Genomic DNA, 13576 nt, shown 5'->3' with positions numbered 1-13576 from the left:
GTCAATCGTCAACGTTTGGTAGAAGTTAGAGAGCAGTAGCTACATGCACCTTAATGTTTGAGCGAAGAACGTAACTTTGAGAAGGAGCAAGAAAAGAAAAGGACAGGCGCTTGCTACTCAACGCTATGCAACGCCTATTAACTGTTCATATTAAGTATTCTTAAAAGACAAATGCGTCAGAGCACTTTGTCAGCATTTGTTTATACATGCGCATGCCTTCCAAGCTTAAACTCAGTTCTGCTAACGTCAGTTCATGAGAAGCAGCGCCACTTACCTGCTATTGTGAACAACACACTTCTTTAATCGCATCGCCGCTCAACTCTTAACCTATGATAAGTTCATAGGTTTATCCGCTATGTATTGGTGATTGTCAGCGGTGAAGTGCATAAATTCGCTACATGAGCTATGGTCACATGCCCTGGTCATGAGATGGTTTCGGATACTCAGCAAGATGGAAGATATTAAATAGGGCACCATTTCCAAGCGCTTTACCTCTGAGAAGGTTCAGCACTTAGCCTAGATGCTTATATCCGCTTAAAACTAGTGCATGCATTCCAGTGCTAGGATTTGAACACAGCACCCTTTTTATTCTGCGAAAGTGCCCTGCCGATAGGCCGTTGCTGTGGCGATTCGAGAACCTGCCCACGACCGGTTTGTTGGAACAAAAAATATGGAAGTGAAATGGCCAATCGTGCCGGCGAGAAACGGTAACTTGTCAGCTTTCAAGTTCGGATTACGCCTGATAGCTAGACTCCAAGCCCAATAAGTATGGCGTTAAAAAGATTTGAAAATTATTCCAACCTATAGCACTTTTAATTTCGCATGCGATGTCACTTGCAGCGGCGATTTTGTTTTGTATCTAAGAAAAAAAAAAAAGGAACTTCAAAAAAAAAAAAGTTTTGGCGTCGGCGTGTAAAGGTCAGTGCGAGGTGTTCACCCGCATCGTGTCTGAGATTTCGTTGGCATTTCTTGTCACTTCCTTCGCGCATGCCAACACAGGCGACGTGTACAACACGGACGCCAGGCGACCGCTGCAACCATCGAGAGCAGTTTCGAGCGCGCCCGCCTCCAGTGACGTGTCTAAGCCGGACACAACGTCGCGGTGGTGACGTGACGAATGCCTTGCGTCACTTCCGGAGGTGTGCGCCGCTGGTCGACCAGTGAGCTCGCTCGGGGCTCGATCGAAGTGCAGGCCCAGCAATAACAGAACGAGCCTCGAGCCGCGCCGCCGACACACCCTCTATTCTGGGACGGCGACGACGCCGCGTGCTGTGCCCGCACTCCAGCCGCCGGTGTCCTCCTCCTCCTCCTGCTCCCCACCAGTCGCCGGCGCGAGAGTGTCGCCTCCCGGTTCCCCAACGGCACGCTGTTTCTCACGAGACGAGCCAAAGGTGAATCGTCGGTCCAACGGCCATCATACCGGTGAGTGCTGCCGAGGATTCGCTGCTACACAGACGGCCTCCACTGCTTGTTGTGGTTCGCTACTGCGGAGTACGCACCGGCGAACGCTTTTGATGTCAGTAGCGTCGCGCATGCAGCTATGGCGACGTCCGTGCGGGATTAAAACCCCGGTTCAAAGCACTCTTAACTCCGCAGCGGCAGTGCGCGCTGCGAGTTTTTGAAGATTTCGCGCTCTCTGGTAAAGTGACGCCTTGCGATCAGCACTTCCGTCTGTAATTGTTTCGAACAGCCGTAGTCCAAGCGAACAGCGGGTGTGCATGCTTGCGATCTTGCTTGAACGTCGCTCCCGTGATCAATCGATGTCGCTACGCGGGGACAACACAGCGCAGCTCTCCCGGGCTGACCAAGAATCTCCGCGCTGCAGAAAAAAAAAAAAAAAAAAAAAAAAAAAAGCCGCGTGCTTCCCATTTTCGCAGCTGTGTTTCCTGTGAGCATTTACGGTACGACGGGACCCATTTGCTGCTGTGAGATATGGCTGAGTAGAACGAACAGCTGTGTGCCTTTATCGCATCTGCATCTGCACTGTGGGCACATGCAGACTGGGAGCCAGCGTTGAGTCAGTTCAAAACAAGCGCGGTTTTGACGGCAAGGCATACGCGACCTTATGCGTGCCGGTGTGGCAGCCTTCTTCATGTGCCCTGCTTTATGCCCTTTGTAGGTCAAGTGATATTCAGGTATGTCTATTTCTTGCTAACACTGCTGCGTTGCCGAAATGTATTTTATGCATATGAAGTCACGAGAAGTGCAAAATGTTTCGGTGTATATATTCATTCGTGTTCTTATATCTTAAGTGAAGTGGGTACATATGTTAGATGTGGTTTTCCGCTCATGACTCGGTAGGTAGCGTGCTTTAATGCAGCGAGACTGGGAAGCGATGACAGATGGCAGTGCGTGACACAACCTAGATAAGGCTGATACAGCGTCACTTAGCTCAGCAGTGCATGACATTTGTCTATGCAACAGAAATCCTGATATGTTATGTATAATATTGAACCTTCTATGAAATGTTTTCCATTTGAGAGCCTAGCCATCTTGTGGACGTCGCAGTCCGAACTGTGCTGCTGTCCATCGGAGCAAAAAAGTTTCTGAAGATGTGGGAAAACAGTGCGTACCTGGGAATCGTTCGCTTCCTTGGGGTTGCTCTGGATTCCCTTTGCTTACAAAGGCCGCGCGATGTGGATGACAGTTCTTGTAGCTTAGAGCAGTTGCGTGCACTGCCTTGATCACGGACAGAGATAAGCAGTGTTGCATACTGAAGATATCGAAAATCGTTACTATTGGGTAAGTTATCTATAACGTTTTGTTTAAATTCCTTCTGCTGATTTCGTAGGACGTAGTGAGAACATGTTGTCGAAGGCAGAATAACGGCCTATATTCGTTGTTGAGGCCGATTGCTCTGTGTTCAACGGCTAAGATCGGTAATCGTGCCTTAGCAGCAGCAGCAGCAGCCTGGGGTTAGTAACCTATGACGTAAAGAAGAAAAAAATAACGGATGGTGTTGAAGCACTTGAACGAACGTACAAATTATGTTCTGCGATAAAATTGCCAGGTCCTAAGATGACGCAGTGACTGTGCGGATGTTCACGTTCCCACGCTGCGTCAGTGCCTTTCGGTAGCGCTTTCGGGAGCCGTATCACATGTGGAATAAGTTTAGTACTTGCCATCAAGTACTATGTAATGCTTATGCTTGTTCTGTTTGAATTTGTGCAGAGCTTTGAGCAACGCGCTGTTACTGCATTGCACTTAAGATGGCCGAGGAACGGGCCTGCTCGGGCTTTTTCATGCCTGTGTCAGCTAAATGGCGGAAACAAAGGTACAAGTTTTCTTAGTGACTTTATCCGTTTCTTTCTGTGAGCTGACTGCTCCAACTGTTAGTTAGCAACGCTTTTAAAAGGTGCTCACGTACACGATGCTCAGCACATGTGGCGGACTGGCTCTGCAGCGTGAAGGGGAAGCAGGATTAAATATTGGAAAGAAGGAACCCGTATTTATAATCCATTATTCATCCTCCCATCATACATCTAATCACTGGCTGTAATTATTAAAAGGAGAGCAAAAGGCAATAGCTGTTCAAGCACCGCAATACGGAAAGGAGGTGAATGTGTTAACCGCCAAGTAGGAAATGGTAACTGAACGGTGTTTCAGTGTTTGCTAACCGCTGATCGATAGCTGCAGTATTTTCCACTACAGCATTATTCATCTGTTCATTTTCGCATTCCTGGCCGAGGTGGCTCAGTTGTGGTGCGGTGAAAGTGATCCTCCCTCCCATCTATTTGGACAATTTTGCATCCCAAAATCATGCTGGTCGAACCCCATATTTTTTGACAAAAAGTCAATCGTACCAATAATTGTTCAAATTGGACACCCCTTTCTATGAGCGAGAGATATAAGCTCGCTTTGAAATAATTCACACGTTTTTCTGTTAACTGACATAACCGAGCTTGCGGCAGATTTTGCACAGGCTACTGTTATTGGTGATATATCACTTAAGGAGATTTGGGCTGGTAGCAGCCGCAGATCCGGATCACGGAAGGGAAGTCACTAGAAGTTCCAGATCGGGATGGAACGAATTCGGCTAGTACTGTCGGGTCATAATTGGCAGGTTACCAATATTCCCCCAGAGAAAATTATATAACAACGTTAACAAATATAAGGAAGAACACGGAGGATAGCTAAAATCGTTCAACCTAAATTGAAGACCAAGGAGAGCGTTATTGAGATATAAATTGCATGTATAACGTTAAGATGCGGGAAGCTTGCCGAATGAATCACGAAACAAACGGGATTAAATAACATTCTAGTTGAAATCAAAAGGAAGAAATATGAATGGACAGGGGATGTAATGCGAAGGCAAGACTTGTGGTCACTGGCTTCCAAGGGAAGGCAAGCATAGCAGGTGGTGACAGAAAGTTAGGTTGGTGGATAAAATTAGGAAGCTATAGCAGAGATGCAACTGATGCAGCTGGCACAGGAGCGGGCGAACTGGAGGGTATGGGAGAGGCATTTGCCCTGCAGTGGGTGGAGTCAGGCTGGTGATGATGACATGCGCACTAACAAAAAAGGCGCGCTGTTTGGAAAGGGAATGAACTTGAGATGTGATATGGGAATACAAGCTGCTGCAAATGTTTTCGTCTTAAGCGCTTTAAACAGTTGCGTCATAACCCGTCCTAGCCAGCTGGAATCATTCAGTCGGAAGTTTTCTTTTTTTTTCTTCTTCTTCTTCTTTTTTTTTTGCGACTGTATTCCCAACCACGGTGGTGCAGATAGCAGTGTAACAAGGTTGCTCGTCAACTGTTAAGGATAGCAGCTACGCAAAGTGTCATCAAAAATTGGAAAGCTTTGGCTCCAAGGTGTTCCGGTGGGTATCGAGCCTACATATCGAGCCAAAATATTTGATCCTTGAGATCTGAATTTTATTTTTTTGAGGAAAACACTTGGGTCCTCGACTTTCACTATCTCTTTACCTTCGGGTGTGTGCCGTCTGGCCCTCAAGGCGAATTTAATAAAATGCTTGCATATCGTCATGTCACATTCGTCATTAGGGGCTAATGACGCGAATGCGTACGTTTTTGTCGAAATGTTGCTGGATGCCCTTCAGTGTCATTTCTATAGCGCAGGGCTAAATGCCAGTAATGTGACGCCACAGTAGGCAGCAAACGCGGGCAGTGTGATTTCTCAGTGGGCGAAGGCGTTTTCGCGACACACGCAGCAACACCAGTTGCGAACTCCTGAAGGCTTGAACACGAGGCGGCCACGCGATTCCACGCTTGCTCCCCCATCGCATCTATCTTGTGGTGGTGCGCACATCTGTTAAATAGGCACATAGCAAGGTGTCCTATTTCGATCAGAGCAGCGTGCTGTAGGCTGCGGGATACAAAATAATGTAATACAACAAAAAGAGCACGTCATCAAAGGTGACACTTGAAATTCGACAACTGCTGGCGGCGTTGGTTTGTATATAGTGCATCCTCATCAGAATGAGCAAGAAATCCTTCCGTTGCGATTTCGTTGTTGTTGTTGTTGTTTTTTTGCTTTATCGCGCTGTCTGTGCTAATGAATACGGCATGCAGTTCCCGCGCCATCCGAATTTCTAGTTTCATTTCCACGTGTGATGATGTAATTTCTTGCAGACAACCACTGTGACATGTTGGGCTACCGACCTGCATATAAACAGCTCAGGCCTTCAAACTATAGTGTCGATCGCGATTTACGTCGCCGTTGGGGTGGCCTCTTCTTGGTTACGTGGACTCATGGCCACTTGGGGCTTCTTACTGATTGTGCAGCTAGACACGATGTTATTGCAGAAAATCGTGTAGAATAATTATCTGGACTGAGGGGTGCGAAGTGATTTAAATGTGTTGCTTTTTTTTTTTCTGCAGTTTGCAATTTGCAGAATTGTATGTCGGGAAAAAAAAAATGGAAGTTTTGAGGATGGGACTTCGACTAACAGTTGAGCGGAAAGTGAACGAAAGTGACGGCTATATATACTTGAAGCTAAAAGGCTGGAGAAAGTGCCGTTTTCATGCCGATGGCGTGAGATGGCAGCAAAAGACAGCGAACTGTGACTGCTGCTCATAGCCTGATTTGCTTCTGGACGTTAAACCCTATGAATCAAACCGAACAATCTATTATCTCGCACAAGTGCTGTTTAGCATATATAAAGCCGTAAGCTACCACTCTATCTAAAAGACCAGCTGACGTATATTTAAGACTGCGCTTTAAACAAGCCGTACGTGTCTGCGTGGCGCTAGCGTGTCCGACTGCCAGCCAACAGACCCGGAAGGTTCGGTTCCTTCTTGCCTTCCGATCTCAAAGGAGTTGCCCGGATTGGCAGCTCCACCAACTCGGCCATTTACCATGGTCCGGTGACGTCACATAATCTGCGACCAATCCATGCTGGTCATGCAACCTGCAGAAGCATGCTGGGGATTTTTCGCTCACAACACCGATGCTAGATTTTATGCAGAACCGGGTCTCTTTCAAGCGATCGCGTTAAAACTAGTGCAGCTTTTATTATCGCCATCTGAAAGAGATACTAAAGCGCAAAAAACACAAAAACAAAGCAATGATAGTTGCGGAAGGCAGAAAAGGTAATGACTACGAGTATAACCGTTGGCGCATGGCTTGCATCAACTAAGCAGGTTTAGCTCCACTATGACCGAGGAAATGAAGTATTTCTTCGTGTTATCTCCATGGAGCGAACGGTAGCTAGGCTGCACTCACTGAAATGCCAACCAGATCTGCGGTGCGAATTGACTGAGACCACAAGGTATTCGCAGTGTTTATCCACGCGGAATGCATACGCGTATCATAACGCGAATACGGGTAACGCAAGGACCTCGGGGCTGATAAAAAACAAACTTGGTGCAGTTGCTTTACGAACTAAAAGCTAAATGATATCGGGCTTCAGATTCTACATATGTGCATTGTCTATTTCCCAGCGAAGTACCTTAATAAATGTATAACATTTAACAACATGCATTTGGGCAAGAATGCTGCTTTAAATGGCGGAATATAAGAAAGGATACTGCAGTTGAAAAGAAATTAAGACTTAGCGGAGAGCTTGCAGTACAAAGAGCTCTGTGCCGCACAACGAAGCGAGAAGCGTGAAACCACTAGCGCTTTCTGCCTGCCTGCAGAGCACACTGTAACACACTTTGTAACGGCACGGGCGTTGTTTCTGAAAGAAGAGGGGCAACGAAAGATGGAGCGTAAGATTTTACTGAACACGAACTGTGGAGATGAAATGGCAACCTTGCATGATACACTCGCTGCAAGGGGGAAGACAGGCGGTTTCGACACGATACGCGTGGTAACAAGAGATGTGCGCTGGCGGCCGAAGAGATCTGTGCCTGTCGTTGTCGGGAGGCTTGAATTTCCGCCCAACCACGGATCTTGCCAGCACAAACGTGCCGCGCGCTGTGTGCGCGGGCTTGTTTTGTTGCGTCTCTCGGTGCGCATCGCCTGTCTGCTCGTGCTTTTATTTCTCGCCTGTTTGTCTTTATTTCACCCTCCGCGGTGGCTTGCTTACTGTGGCGTTCTGTTCTGTGATTCTTGTGATCAAGTCCCAGTGGTGTCGGCCGCGTTTCGATGTATGCGAAATGTAAAAGGGCCGTCAGTTGAAATGCGCGTTTAATTGCCCAAGCTGGTGGTAATTAACCTGGACCACCTCCATTACAACCTGATTTATGGAAGCTGATGTCCACTGCACTGCCGACGTCTACGGACGAAACGTGACAAGCCAGTGCTACGGCGGCGTACCTTTAACATCTAGCGAAAACTGAGCTCCAGCCTCTACCTTCCCGCGGGCCTATTGTGAATGTTTGGGGCTTTCAGGGAAGGAGGCGAACGCTTTCCACACAGCTTGCCATGGGCGGTCGGATTCTCAGCAAGAAGTACGCAATACCCGTGCATCAATTCTTGCACGCAGCGCTCGGCATGAATAGCTAACTGTCGCTTCGTTCTTGTCCGCAGCATTTCTAGACACGGGACTGGTCGGCAACACGACGCCTCTGCAACGGGATCAAGATGACAATCAAGGAGAACATGATAACCCTGCTAAAGTACACGAGGCCGAACCTGCGCCTGCTGCCTCTCAAGATGCACATGTTTCTATACTTCGGAGGTGAGTTTCGCAGGGATCGGGTTGCGTTCTCTGGGCGTCGACCAATTACTGACCACAAAATAGTGCAATAGAATCGCCTCTTGCTGATACTTGTTGACATCAGTTCCAGGAATGGCAACTGCTTGCAACTACGCGACACGACATGACCAGTGCTAGTCGAAAATAGCATTCTAGACGTGTATATATATATATATATATATATATATATATATATATTTGACATATTTAATTCATTGTGTGTTAAAAATGCATATGTATTTTTTCACGTATTCGAACTATACTCGAAGTGTACTTTCAGATACGGTAAATTATATATATATATATATATATATATATATTGTGAATATACAGTGCTGTTGATTAAGGTGGAGAAAGGGGGAAGGGGTTCGCGTATAAATTTGGCAGTGCTGCGTTTAGGCTAGTTCTCCTTAGTATTTCAACACTACGCCGCCCCTGCATTGTTGAAATGTAGACGACTGGTGGATATCGTTGAAAAAAGACTGCTCTGTAAATAAAGTTATGACATTGTATTATTAGTTCTTACCCGTACACTTGTATTCATTTAAGTAAATATATATATGCAAAATATAAAATTTAATTGCATGTTGGCGCAGCGATGGCCGCAGTTTTTTTATTATTTTTTTATTTTCAGCGTGCTTTTAGGGCTTATATAGTTTCTAAAGTTGGTTTTGTTTCCGCGGGTCACGTATAAAAGGGCTTTGGTGTCGCACGCGGCGTAGTTCTGTGCTTCGTACCACTGTACTCTTTGTTGGCTACAATAGTTTGACTGCCTTGTAAAATAACTTGGAGGAAAAGTGCTCGTGGAAGAGGTTCTGACCATTTCAAGGATGCTGCTGGCCATTTTCATTAGTGCTCTCATTGCGACCTACTCAAGTTGTATTATCATTACTATAGCGATGTCTGATAGGGAGCCCGCATCTAGCGTTGCAGCCAAGTGCAAATAAGCCCGTAAAAACAGCACAGAGACGAAGCTTAATACACACCCCAAGTTTTGACCGTCTTGTGCCTGCTTTTTGTGTCCTTTTGTTTTTCAAGGGCGTGCCAACTGGCTCAATTGTATGTTACGCTAAACGATGCCTTTGCCCCGTGTTTTTAGCTGCTAACACAGTCTTATTTTAATGCAAAAGCAATGGTGGGCTATATAAACACAATTATTGTTGTCAATTACCAATAAAACAATAATTTAATAATAGCACTAATTAACAATGACACTGAATAATATTATTAGTAATAATTAATGGTAGCGGTAAATAAAAACCACAATAAAAATAATTCAGACAAACGCATGTAAGCTAACAAACTAAAAATAACAGCAAATAAAATGAAATAATAATTAATGCAATAAAAAGTGGCCTCTGAAGTTTTTGTTTTGTCATGATTCTACTTCCCTCCCTTTCCTTACGGCGCGGTTCAGGTGTCCACAGAGCAAATGTGACAGATACTGCGCCTTTTCCTTCCTGTGAACCAATTTATATAAGAAAAGATCCCCAGATGGTCGAAATTACTCCTTTAACTACCACCTTGCTCCCTTCCCTCACGGCGCAGCTCAGGTGTCCACAGAGCAAGTGTGACGGATATCGCGTCTTTCCTTTCCTGTGAACCAATTATTATAACTGGTGCCTAGCGTGAAGTATAATCATACTCGGGTAAATCCGGACTGGAATGAGATTGCAGAACAGTCTGATGCATGAATGATACGCTATATAAAATGGCAATAAACGCCCTTATCTGTAACGTCAAAGCAACAATGTATACTGCACGCACACAGGCGACGCGTTTTTTGCAGTGACGTGCCGGCCGTTGGCGTGCTGGCAGTATGCTCTGCATGCTCACGAAGCTTTGTCAGACCTAACCTGCTTCGCGCATCGAGCTCGCAGTTAAAGGTATCATAAGATGTCCAGTCCTTTTACAAGCACGCTACGAATAGATTAGTCTTAATGGAAGGTACTGTCTGCGATGCCCTTGGGAGATAAACGCTAGGGCCGCCGATAGGGTATGAGTGGTTAGGTTGACTTAACCGCATATGACAGCAGCGTGACATGAAAAATGAGTACTGGTCCGTGGGCCGCAACGAAGTAAACTCCTTATTCGCTTTGTCCGGAGGTTTCAACCAGTAGGTGCTCAATGTCACTCAGACGATCCGTTTCAGCTCGCGAAAAGTGATCGAAAAGGGCCTTTACCATTATTCGTAGCGGTTCACCGCGCTAACACATAGGACAAGAAAAACAACAGCACAGAGTGCTATGTGTTGTTGTGTTTCTTTTTTAGAGCGCAGCTCTTTGGCGTCCGTTCCTGGGTTTCGCGTCGGCGTCGGCCTCGTAACCAGCTCCGCCCCCCTGTCATCCCCCCAGCGCTAGCAGCGACCGACTGATACCGCTGGATGCCGCTGACGCCGCTAGAGAGTCAAGATAACGTGACTGCATAGAACACCGTCGCCGCCATGCAGAAAGAGGAGGGGAGGGTCCCCCCCCCCCCCCCCCCCCTGTTCCTGTGTGGCGGATAGGGTGCTCTTCAGTTGCCGACGCGCCGGTTATTTCACGTAGGCCCCGGCACGTCGACGAATACGTGACCACCTTCCCACGGCTAGACCTGGTTCTTGGCGCTGCGGAAGCGAGGGTATCATATTGTTTGCGTCGGCATCGGCGGCGTTGTCCCTGAAACCAACTCCGCAGCTGGGGTTGACTCACTATCGGCGTCAGCAGCATCAGTTAGTCGCTGCTATCTCTTCCCTCCTCCCTTTAGCTCGTTGTCCGCTTGCTGCGCGCGCTTCTGCCCCCATCGTTTGCCGCTGGGTGTACTCGCCGCCCCCCTCCCCCCTGTTCCTGCGAGTCTCCGGTTGTCAAAGCGCCGGCTCGAACTTAATTCCTTTCTTCGCTCCTCCTCCAATGCAACCCCTGTGCGGTGGCAATCAGGGAGCCAGATCGGTGGCGGCGGATCTGTATATGTGCACCGCCCGAGCCGAAATTGCCGCTGCCGTTCTTTGTTAAAGGAATACGTGTGAAAAATAAAAAAAAAAATTCTGTGATAGCGCATACATGTGTTGCTCGATTTCTTTGCCTCAATCTATCGAAAAGGTGAAACAGCTTATTTGCTGCGCTCAAATTTCGCATTAGGAAGTAACGTAATCGTCGGTAATTTTTTTTTCTAGCTGTTAGCGCCGTGAACCACTATGAATAACCAACTACCTAATTCTAGGCATTTTACCTTTATCATTAGTACCGCTTGCAGGGACGCGCCGCCTCGTTAGATTTACCTATTCACCGGCGGAATCAGCTTGATAGTAACTTTTCTACAGTTGTTCACAAGGTTTTTAAGAGTATTATTTTTATGTTCGATGCAACCAATAATTCGATATGACTAGATTCTATATATCCAGGCTTGGTGTAATTTGTCTGCATGTAACAGCATCACTGACTTGTCCTTTTTATGTTTTCAGCGGTGGTCGGCGTAATGCCCTTCACGACGGTTTTGGCCAAGCAGCTGGGCATATCAGCGGCTCTGGCTGGTCTTGTCAACACGACCCTGCTCTTTCTGTCTATTCTCATGCGGTTCGCCTTCGGTTCGCTCACGGACAAGGTGCAGCAGCTCAAGGTTGTCCTCATTGCCATCATAAGCGTGGAGAGCTTCTTCCACTTCCTGCTCATATACGTGCCGCCCATCAAGTCGACCTATCTCGACATTGTCGTGCCGTCGCCCGAGAACGTTTTCCAGAACGACACGCAGCTCCTCTGTTTCTCCCAAGCGCACTTCGAGGACTGCCAGCCCTACAGCGTCGAGCCGTGCCGAATGCGCTGCGAGTATGCCGCGGACAACAGCAGCAGCAAATCGCTGGACATCGCGTTCCCCTTCAACTGCAGCCTCATGTGCTACCAGCTCCAGTGGTGCCTGCCCCTGGACGAGGTGGCTGGCGGCAGCCTCAATGCGTCCTTCCTGGACGCCACCGAGAGGACGTGCACGGTGCGCTGTCCGGTAGCACACCAGCCGAACACGATACACACTGCTACCTTCTGGCTGTTCGCAGTCTTCCGCGTGCTTGGCGGCACTGCATTCGGCGTGGGCATCTCGCTAGCCGATGCGGCGGCATACGCCATGTTGCGCGATCGCAAGGAGGATTACGGCAAGCAGCGACTGTGGGGCACCATCGGGTGGGGTGCGCTGGCGCCCCTCATCGGCTACCTCAATGAGCTGGCCACGGGCGACTCGCCTTACATCGACTACAGCCCAGGCTTCTACATGCTGGCCGCGTTCACGCTGATGGATGTGCTCAGCCTGTGCTTCCTGGACGTGCCCCGGTCCTCGTCGTCCAAGCAGCTGCTCAAAGACCTCAGCGAGGTGTTGGTGAACCCGCGCGCGCTCTTCTTCACCTTCTCGGTGCTCAACATCGGCTTCCTCATGGGCTTCGTCTGGAGCTATGGGCTCTGGTACCTGCAAGATCTAGGCGCCACTCCCACCCTTCTCGGCGCGAACCTGGCCGTGCAGTGCTTCGGAGGTGAGGTGCCGGTCCTCTTCTTCTCGGGCTGGATTATCAAACGCATCGGCTACGGTAACGCGGTCAGCCTGTCCATCGCCGGACTGAGCCTGCGCCTGGCCGTGTATAGTTTTGGCACTGATGTTTGGGCCATGTTGCCCGTCGAGGTGACGCACGGCCTCTGCTTCGGCCTCTTCTACGCTGCCATGACCTCTTACGCCAGCACCGCGGCGCCCCCTGGAACCGAGGCTACTATGCAGGGCATCCTGGGAGGCACCTTCGAAGGACTCGGTTAGTTCTCAGTGCACACATCGTTCTCTCCGCGGTCTCTCAGTGCTTTAACTGTCGTTTACTGCTACTCTGGCACTGTGCTGCTGATTCCGTTGTTTGGATGCTATACATAACGGCCACGTGCGGCGCAACGGTTGCTGTAATAGCTTGTTTATTGCGGTTGCCCTAAGTCGGATGTTAATGAAAAAATTACTGCCAGAAACCTAAATTAAGGCGTCGATGTACAAATAAGCTTAAAATGCTTAGAAGCGCTGGATGAGAACAAATAAAAGCAAAATATTGCAGTATTAGATAGAAGTCTACTAGTTTTACAGCTATGGTCAAACGTTTTGTTCCCTTTGCAGGCATTGCCAGCGGCACGCTCGTGGCGGGCCAATTGTACAGCGATGTGGGAGGCCGTCAAACCTGCTACATCTATTTCATCTACAGTATCGTCTTCCTGATATTCCACATTGGGGTCCAGTTGTTCTTTACCGTCAGGGACGCCAGACGTGGTAAGACAACTCGTGTCTCGTGATGCAATGCTCCCGGAACTACGAGGTGGACATCACTTGAAGGGAATTAAATTTTCCCACGAATTCGATACGCCGCTACACACTACTCGTGGGGTTGGAACGTGACTTGGAGCGAGATTCTGGCTTAGACGGCTGCGAACGCCCGCGGCTTATAAACTTTTTTCTTTTTCCTGGAGATATTGCTTCTACGGAGTA

The 13576-nt window shown here is 48.1% G+C and overlaps 1 protein-coding gene across 2 annotated transcripts in view; it reads left to right on the top strand.

The window, feature by feature from the left end:
- Positions 1-1086: 1086 nt before the first annotated feature.
- The window catches only part of LOC146190566 (major facilitator superfamily domain-containing protein 6-like), a 19810-nt gene continuing 7320 nt past the window's right edge, over positions 1087-13576 (top strand). Inside the window, exons 1-4 of one of the 2 annotated variants that reach the window (XM_084600962.1) lie at positions 1087-1422; positions 7936-8086; positions 11544-12866; positions 13211-13360. In XM_084600962.1, the coding sequence (XP_084457088.1) occupies positions 7990-8086; positions 11544-12866; positions 13211-13360 (1570 nt within the window). In that variant the 5' untranslated portion in view covers positions 1087-1422; positions 7936-7989. Of the gene's footprint in view, positions 1423-1983; positions 2136-7935; positions 8087-11543; positions 12867-13210; positions 13361-13576 lie in introns of those variants that run through there. The other variant, XM_084600963.1, reaches the window with a different exon arrangement.

The sequence above is a fragment of the Amblyomma maculatum genome, chromosome 4 (assembly GCF_055883805.1).
Source record: "Amblyomma maculatum isolate TAMU_Amacu chromosome 4, ASM5588380v1, whole genome shotgun sequence".
Classification (NCBI taxonomy): Eukaryota; Metazoa; Arthropoda; class Arachnida; order Ixodida; family Ixodidae; genus Amblyomma; species Amblyomma maculatum.
Note: the sequence above shows the minus strand (reverse complement) of the source record. Positions and strands in the feature narration are given on the sequence as shown.